General features: G+C 43.2%; 1 protein-coding gene across 2 annotated transcripts; it reads right to left on the bottom strand.

The window, feature by feature from the left end:
- Positions 1–963: 963 nt before the first annotated feature.
- helt (helt bHLH transcription factor) lies at positions 964–5,256 on the bottom strand. 2 transcript variants are annotated; one of them, XM_072591729.1, is made up of 4 exons: positions 4,994–5,256; positions 4,613–4,717; positions 4,366–4,462; positions 964–1,891 (listed from the first exon to the last, which is right to left on the bottom strand). In XM_072591729.1, the coding sequence occupies exons 1-4, from the start codon at positions 5,018–5,020 to the stop codon at positions 1,395–1,397; spliced, it is 726 nt and encodes a 241-aa protein (XP_072447830.1). In that variant the 5' UTR covers positions 5,021–5,256; the 3' UTR covers positions 964–1,394. The 2 variants fall into 2 exon arrangements, with proteins under 2 accessions (XP_072447830.1, XP_072447831.1); XM_072591730.1 differs by lacking the exon at positions 4,613–4,717.
- Between the last annotated feature and the right edge of the window lie 3,413 nt (positions 5,257–8,669).

The following is an 8,669-nucleotide window of genomic DNA, read 5'->3' as shown; positions in this document are numbered from 1 at the left end:
GTAAGGATCAGAATGAATGTACTGACATTCCCCTGCCAATATTGATTTCAATTATGAAGTGCGTTTTGGGTATGGGTACCACTGATGAATGGTTAGTTGCCCTAAATTAGATTAGATTCCCTACAGCGTGGAAACAGGCCCTTAGGCCCAACCAGTCCACACCGACCCTCTGAAGAGTAACCCACCCAAACCCATTTCCCCTCTGACTAATGCACCTAACACTGTGGGCAATTTAGCATGGCCACTTCACCTGACCTGCACATCTTTAGACTGTGGGAGGAAACCGAAGCACCCGGAGGAACCCCACGCAGACAGACTGACTGTGCAAGCTCCACACAGACAATCTCCCGAGGCTGGAATCGAACCTGGGACCGTGAGGCAGCAGTGCTAACCACTGAGCCACCGTGCGTCAAATGTGATGGAAGATGTTTTATTTCTGCGTCATAACTCTTTCCGCAGCCGATGCTGTTATTGTCCTTTATTATGGAGTTGGTTCTATTCATATTTTCCATCAAAGGATGTGAACAGAGCTCCCTCCCCATTAAATACGCACCGGAGTTTAGCCATTTCTTCATACGCACAGAAGCTGTTATTTGCATAGTTTGTTTTGGTGTAAACCATTTAAATTCAGAATACTTGAGGACTGAGCAAATTACTTTCGGTGTGATCGTCGGGTTTTTTTTCCAAGCTGGAGGAAAACGCTCTATTATCAGCGTCTGTTCAGTTGGTACAGCAGCCCAACGCTTCTTCCATGTGGAGGGCTGCACGAGATGGAGGAGAGCAGGGACCTGGTGATTGGCAACAAGTCCCTTAAAATATCATGCAGATGGCGACAGAGCTGTATCATTGTTATTTCTGGACACTTGTTTTGACAATAAAATGGTCACCGCGCCAAAATAAATCAATCAGACAAGACAACTGGAAGAATAAAACGACATTGTTATTGTTTTGGCATGCCTTTTGTGAACCCTGTTTTAATATAGGTGTATATTTAGGGCGAGGGTTTCTCATCCTCAAATTTAAAGCAACGGAATTAAAAATATATTTCAGGTTATAGGTCCCGTTTAAAGGGTGACGCAATCCTAATTTCAAATGAAGCAAGAAATACATTTTTACCAACAAACTCTAAATGATAGAGACACCGAATATACAGTATATTCTGAATGGATATAGGATTGTTACATGACTAGAAATTGGAGACAGCGTAGCTGTCAAAACCCCACATTAAACCCAATTGACTTCAATGGCGTGTCACAAGCCGACAGAACCAATCCCTGAAGTTAAAGGGCTAGCCCCGGTTGCTTATTGCTCTGTGGTTGCCACGGAATAGGTCTAACGGGTTCTAACTGAGATTTACAGCTTTACAGGGATCCGCAGCGCCTTCCCAAAGTCCTTTATAAGTTTGTGTGCTGGGAGTTGTGCAAGCTGAAAGTATTGGTGTGAGAATGTCCTATCAAGTTAATGTAATGGCGATCAAGGCTTTGCACAGAGTGCAGGAAGTTGTGTTGCTGCCCGGTTGCGTTTGCAATGGGCACCGCCCGCGAGCTCGGGATAAACGGGAGCCCGGGACTCCGTGCCGAGCTGTGCCAGTGCAATGGCTGTGTTCTTGCCACCCCGGCCCCCTGTTGCAATAGCGATTCGTTTAAACGCGAGTTAGTAAACTCTGAGATGGGGTGGAACTGGTAGGAGTATTCTGGCTCGTGAGTGGAGACGGGCCCGAAGATGGGGTCGGCGCATTGGCGAGCCTTGGACTGTAGGAAGGCAAGGATTCGGGCGTATGTGGTGTCTTTGGTCTCCAAGCGCTCCACCGTCGTCAAATAGTGAACGAGGTTCTTCATACACTCGTGATAGCCAGCGTGGAAATAGTTCGCGAACTCTGTTAATAACTCGCCTGAGAAAGAAATTAAAGAAAAAAACACTTTTGGTCATGCTGCGTGTTAATTTCTTTACTATTTGTTGAAAACATCAGGCAATTTTGAACACCCTCAGTGCAGTCAGAGAAACACACCATCACTCTTTAAGAAGGGTGGTAAGGACAAGCCAGGGAACTATAGACCAGTGAGCCTGACCTAGGTGTTGGGCAAGTTGTTGGAGGGAATCCTGGGGGACAGGATGTACATTAATTTGGAAAGGCAAGGACTGATTAGGGATAGTCAGCATGGCTTTGTGTGTGGGAAATCATGTCTCACAAACTTGATTGAGTTTTTTGATGAAGTAACAAAGAAGATTGATGAGGGCAGAGCAGTAGGTGTGATCTATATGGGACTTCAGTAAGGCGTTCGACAAGGTTCCCCATGGGAGACTGGTTAGCAAGGTTAGATCTTATGGAATACAGGGAGAACTAGCCATTTGGATACAGAACTGGCTCAAAGGTAGAAGACAGAGGGTGGTGGTGGAGGGTTGTTTTTTCAGACTGGAGGTCTGTGACCAGTGGAGTGCCACAAGGATCGGTGCTGGGCCCTCTACTTTTTGTCATTTACATAAATGATTTGGATGTGAGCATAAGAGGTACAGTTAGTAAGTTTGCAGATGACACCAAAATTGGAGGTGTAGTGGACAGCAAAGAGGGTTACCTCAGATTACAACAGGATCTGGACCAGATGGGCCAATGGGCTGAGAAGTGGCAGATGGAGTTTAATTCAGCTAAATGCAAGGTGCTGCATTTTGGGAAAGCAAATCTTAGCAGGACTTATACACTTAATGGTAAGGTCCTAGGGAGTGTTGCTGAACAAAGAGACCTTGGAGTGCAGGTTCATAGTTCCTTGAAAGTGGAGTCACAGGTAGATAGAATAATGAAGAAGGCGTTTGATATGCTTTCCTTTATTGGTCAGAGTATTGAGTACAGGAGTTGGGAGGTCATGTTGCGGCTGTACAGGACATTGGTTAGGCCACTGTTGGAATATTGCATGCAATTCTGGTCTCCTTCCTATCGGAAAGATGTTGTGAAACTTGAAAGGGTTCAGAAAAAATTTACAAGGATGTTGCCAGGGTTGGAGGATCTGAGCTACAGGGAGAGGCTGAACAGACTGGGGCTGTTTTCCCTGGAGCATCGGAGGCTGAGGGGTAACCTTATAGAGGTTTACAAAATTATAAGGGGCATGGATAGGATAAATAGGCAAAGTCTTTTCCCTGGGGTCGGGGAGTCCGAACTAGAGGGCATAGGTTTAAGGTGAGAGGGGAAAGATATAAAACAGACCTAAGGGGCAACTTTTTCACGCAGAGGGTGGTATGTGTATGGAATGAGCTGCCAGAGATGTGGTGGAGGCTGGTACAATTGCAACATTTAAGAGGCATTTGGATGGGTATATGAATAGGAAGGGTTTGGAGAGATATGGGCCGGTTGCTGGCAGGTGGGACTAGATTGGGCTGGGATATCTAGTCGACATGGATGGGTTGGACTGAAGGGTCTATTTCCATGCTGTAATCTCTATGACTCTATGACGTTATTAGACATGGCTTTAGGAATGTGTATGTCTATTTAAAAAATCTTTATTCCTTTATTCCTGATGAAGGGCTTTTGCCCGAAATGTCGATTTCGAAGCTCCTTGGATGCTGCCTGAACTGCTGTGCTCTTCCAGCACCACTAATCCAGAATCTGGTTTCCAGCATCTGCAGTCATTGTTTTTACCTATTTAAAAAAATCTATTTTTTTTGTAAAAGGAAACTCAATTTTCCTGTGGGTGGTTGCAAAAATATAGTCAATTCATTTCTGGGCCACATTTTATGGTTAATATTTCCACTCGAATTTTCTGCTAGACGAAACCGCCTTCTTATACACAATTTGCAAATACTAGGAATGAAGTGGAACGCTCAGTTTCAGGTACATTTATCCAAACTGGAGATGTGCAGTGGTCGTCACTGTGAGTGAGCTGGGGATTAACAAAAAGGCAGGGATGACGAGTTCCACTTTTTCAATGGGAACTCTTTATGAAACTGACCCGAGAGTTCACTGTCCATTAAAACGTTTTATTTTAAAACCTCTAATAAATCCAATAATTCTGGCACATGTGTGCGTAACTAGCCCAGGGCGCCATTTCGAACAAATGTCGTCCTGAAGCTTCACTAAGAAATAAAAATGCAAAATTCAAATTTCTTCAATGTGGCTTTCTTTTGTCCAAAAGGCAAACAGTAAAGCGCGGTATGCATTATTTCTGTTTGATTTTGAAGTGAAAAATTCAGCGTTTATCTTTTACAGCTAACTGCGCTGGCAAGTGAGACTTTTTATGCTTTGTAAGCTTTTCACCAATGTTTACGCTCTAGCACTTTTCATATTCCCTAAACTTAAAGTGTGACAAGTTTTGAAATAAATTTACTTCCCAATGTTTTTTTTAAGAACGAGGAGGTGGTTGTAGTTTCTGTCCATACCTTTCTCTCTCCCTCTGGCGAAGTCAGCTGAGTGCAGGGCCCTTAAATACTGAACAGTCATCTCCAGAATCTCGGCCTTTTCCAGTTTGCCCGTGCCCTGAAAAAAGAAGATTCACAATTCAGTAGCTGCAGGTAGCCAGAGAAAGGCTGGTCCCAGTGCGCTAGGAAGACCATGTCCCTGGTTGGGATAATACACTAGTTTATTCTTCAAACAAAGCGCTCACGTGTGGAAAGTGACAGCTAGTACCTGCTTCGCCAGCGCCATTGGAATGGTTTTGCCAAGTTCGTTCAGACAGCGATTGATCCGATCCCTGCGTCTTTTTTCAATGACTTTGTGGGACACTGGAGCAGCCTGAGGAATATTAACAACAACAGAAAATAAGACAGAAGGAGAGAGGGCGGGGGAAATGGGAATGGACATTCAGCACACCCCCTGGATGCGATCCACTCCTGTTGGAAGATGCACTGATTTAAGTGCACTTTTCTGGAAGCAATTAAAAACAAAGCATTCTGCAAAGTAGTTTCAGGAGAGAAGACAAACGCGGGGCTGTATTGTAATTTGCAACATCAGCAGATAATGCAGGAGAGAGTGGAGTGCACAGACTTAAAAAGCTGACGGTTCTCTTACCTTGCGCTCTTTCGCTTTGGATGACATCCTCAGACAAAAGAGGGAAAGTGAGCAATTAGCAGGCAAACTTAGCGCGGGTATGCTTTCTGCAGCCACATAAAACGCGACTGTGCTGTTCCCAAGGCTGTAAGTGGCTCTTTATAAAGCGATCATTAAGGGGACCAGCGCATTCATCGCCAGGATTAGAGAGCCGGGGGCACTGGGGACTAGATGGTTAAAGAGGTGGCAGAATCTGGGGTGAAGTCCTATAGACCGGGGTTAGCAGGGGGCAGGCCGGCTTTGTTCATCCACGTGGCTCTTCAAAAGACACGTGATCGCTTCCCGAATAATTTTGCATAGTAATAAAACGGCGGGAAATGTGAACTAAGGCTGGTGTCTGTCCTGATCCATCAGGACGCAGTGCGCACAAGAAAAGAAGAAAGGGGAAACAGGCACACACACACAAAACCTTCTCTTTCTCCCTGTCCCACCCCCTCCCTCCTCCCTTTCGATTTCGCCTGTTTACAAAACTCCAGCGAGCGATCCCAGCCCTCAAGCATGTCCGGAGTCATTAAAGTAATTAAGTAAGCCTTTAATAGGCTGTTCCGCGAGTTCAAGGGAAAGGGAAGGCTCGCGTTTGTTCTCACACGACTTGGTGACACATCCATTTTATGGGAGATGGCAAGCTTTTGTTTCCACTCATTATTTATTGGAGACCTCGGCAGGTGTGGGACCGAGACTGGCACACGAACTTTGCCTGCTTCAAAACCAGCCCCAGCAGAGTTTGGCACACGAGACTACCCACCACTGGATTCGATTTGGTGGGTTCAATTTGTAGCCTATTATCCTATAAGAAAATGTCTATTGAAACGAATGAATAGTTTCGTTGGCCTAAATTTTAATAATGGGAGATCTTTAAGCATTGTGGGGGGAAGAGAGAGAAAGAAAGAAAAAAAATCAAAGGGAAAATGCAGCTGGTCTAAAAGTGTATTATTCACTGTCACCTGCAAGAGGGAGAGCTGGCGATCCCTATTCATTTGCCTAATTTTGATCAATTTAACAAACTTTGGGAAAAATTACTCTGGCATTGTTCAAGAGGGCAAAGCTTGATGATCGAATTAGCAGCATGTTCTGATCCGGTAAATGTCATTAGAGAGAAAGAGACAATCGCCTTTAAAACGGTCCCTTTAAATGCGCCAAGTGGAGAACGACGGCGCTAATATTCTAAAGACAGCGCTTTGATATGATAGGTTACTTTGCACCCGGCTTTTGCAATATTATCATAACAAAAATATTTTAACATGCGACTACGTTAAATGGGAACAAAGCTGCTTTATTTTTTTTGTACAGCGGCTTTTTAAGCAAAGTTTACTTGGCAATTGTTTAGTCTGGTGGCGTTAGTTTAACAGATTCCCCTCCCCACGTCAGCATATCATTGCGCAGGGGATTTTAAAATTAAATAATAAAAATATGAATTCACATTTTGTCAATAGTAAACATATATTTTCTAAGCTGTGAAAGGAGCATTGTTTTTTAACACAGGCTAGCATCCCAGATTAAGGACAGATTTCTTTTTTATAAGTGAGAGGAGTTGAATAGTTATAGCCTTCTGTTTATCAAGTCACTTTTGGAGATCATTTAATAGACAATGGGTTTCGTTTAGTTTAGAATTAGCAAAACAAGCATCAAACAATTAAAATATAAATATAAAAAGTGCAAGATTGCAGCGGGTAGGAAAACACACACACAAAAATTATCTCCAAATACTGTACACTTTATATAAATGTGTGTGTGTGAGAGAGAGAGAGAGAGACCAGATACTGAAATAGTGAAAGCCTTTTATCAATGCTTTTGAGTCCTTCTCCCAAAGTTTAAAATTAAGATCTACAGTAGTGTCACATAAATCAAAATACCCCTGCGGAAAAATTCTGTACAATGTAAGTTGTTATTTGCAGAGAGTGATGCCCACGACCTTTTGACTTGCCACAATGTGGCTAGCATCAGTTTGTCAGACAAATCGGTTTAGCTGGGCGCTGTGGCCTTGGCGATGAGCTTTCAATGGGAAATTGTTCTGTTTGAATTAATCTTCAAGTGAAAAAGACGCAATGTCACTCAAGCAACTCCGTCTTTACAATTATATGGAAAGCATATTTAATGCAGAAATTCTACCAAGATATATGTTCCCTTTTTTTTAAAGAATACTGTTTTCTAACTCAGAAGCGAGCAGGAGAGAAACGCGGGGCCCCTTAATCGTTATCCCATTTTGGTAAAAACAAAATCTGTTTGTTTCTGAGTCAAATCTTTGTTTTACCCTCACTCATAGCTCTTTATTTTGCGAGAGAAAAAGTCACTTTTTGATTTTAGTTACTCCGGCCAACATTACAAGATAGTATTTGGAGACGACTTTGTGTTGGCATTGCGCATGCAGCTATATTAACAGGAAGGACTTTTAGCTGGATTGCATTATATTGTATCGAAGGGAGCCCATGATTATTTGTGAATAAATAAGCTGCTGTGAAGTTCCCAATGATTTTTCTTTTATTTTTCTCACGTAATCAGTGTGCGGCATGAAAGTGGGACCTTCTCAAAGTCCAGCTGGATATAATTTTCGAGTGACGGTGTTAAATTAGATGAGCGATAAATCCTGCTCCATACATATTACTTCTGAAGCCAAGAAGTATAACACTGCTGACATTTTGTTTTCGTTCTCTCGTGTTCCTGAAACTCTTCCACTCACTTATTGTTAGGATTTAGCACTTTGCTTTCGCACGTTGAAGAAAACGTGTAAGGAGGTGGCTCTCTCCATGTTAAGACTGGAGGACACTGTAGCAGGAAACACACATATCTGTTTTCGAGACAGCAGACGGGAGTGCATTTTTACTGCCATCAATGTGAGAGCTCAGCCCTGACAAAAAACATACATGGGGACCAAGGTCTCAAATCAGAGAACAAGATCATGTATTACTGAACAGCAATCTCACCGTACGCTTCAACCTAGAGTAAGGACCTCAAAACAACGGAGTTATTCCTAACAGTGCCTTTACAAATCATTCAAATACAGTGACCAGAAACTTAGTCCCACAACAGCTATTCAGTCAGTATCCAGGCCCTATTCACCCAAAGCCAGCTCCACAGAGTGGGACATGCAGTTTGGATGCGTGACCACCGAAAGACTCCCAAAACAATGTTGTACTCGGAATTCGGTCGTGACAGTGGATTCCTAAAAGAAATGCAGAAACGCTTTTAGGGGCAGCTCGAAGCCATCCCTGAAGAGTTCAGACATTCCCAATGATGCTCTGGAGTTCCTGGCTTGTAACCGACCAAAATGTTTTGTTTTAGGGAAGGCATTGAACCCTTCAAGGGAGCCCAGAGAGGAAGAAGAGTCCCAGCTGCAGTTTCATTTTCTCAATGTCTGTGTAAGCAAATTGATAAGACCAAATGAGAGGAGGAAGTGTCACATTAGTGATGTAACTTGACATCAAGCTTCATCTAGATGGCATTAATAACATTCAAAAATATTAATTAGACAAGGAAATAAATGCAATAGCCATCACTTGAGAAAAAAAGTACGAGGTAAGTTAATGGGACGAAAGACTGTTAAGACCCCTGGACCTAATCGATTGCGTCCTCGGATTTTAGAAGAAGCAGTCACTGTAAAAATGGCGCCGCTGGTATTGACATTCCAATAATTCTTAAA

The sequence above is a fragment of the Chiloscyllium punctatum genome, chromosome 2 (genome assembly GCF_047496795.1).
Source record: "Chiloscyllium punctatum isolate Juve2018m chromosome 2, sChiPun1.3, whole genome shotgun sequence".
In the NCBI taxonomy this organism is placed as follows: Eukaryota; Metazoa; Chordata; class Chondrichthyes; order Orectolobiformes; family Hemiscylliidae; genus Chiloscyllium; species Chiloscyllium punctatum.
The sequence above is the reverse complement of the archived record's forward strand: the minus strand, read 5'-3'. Positions and strand labels throughout refer to the sequence as shown.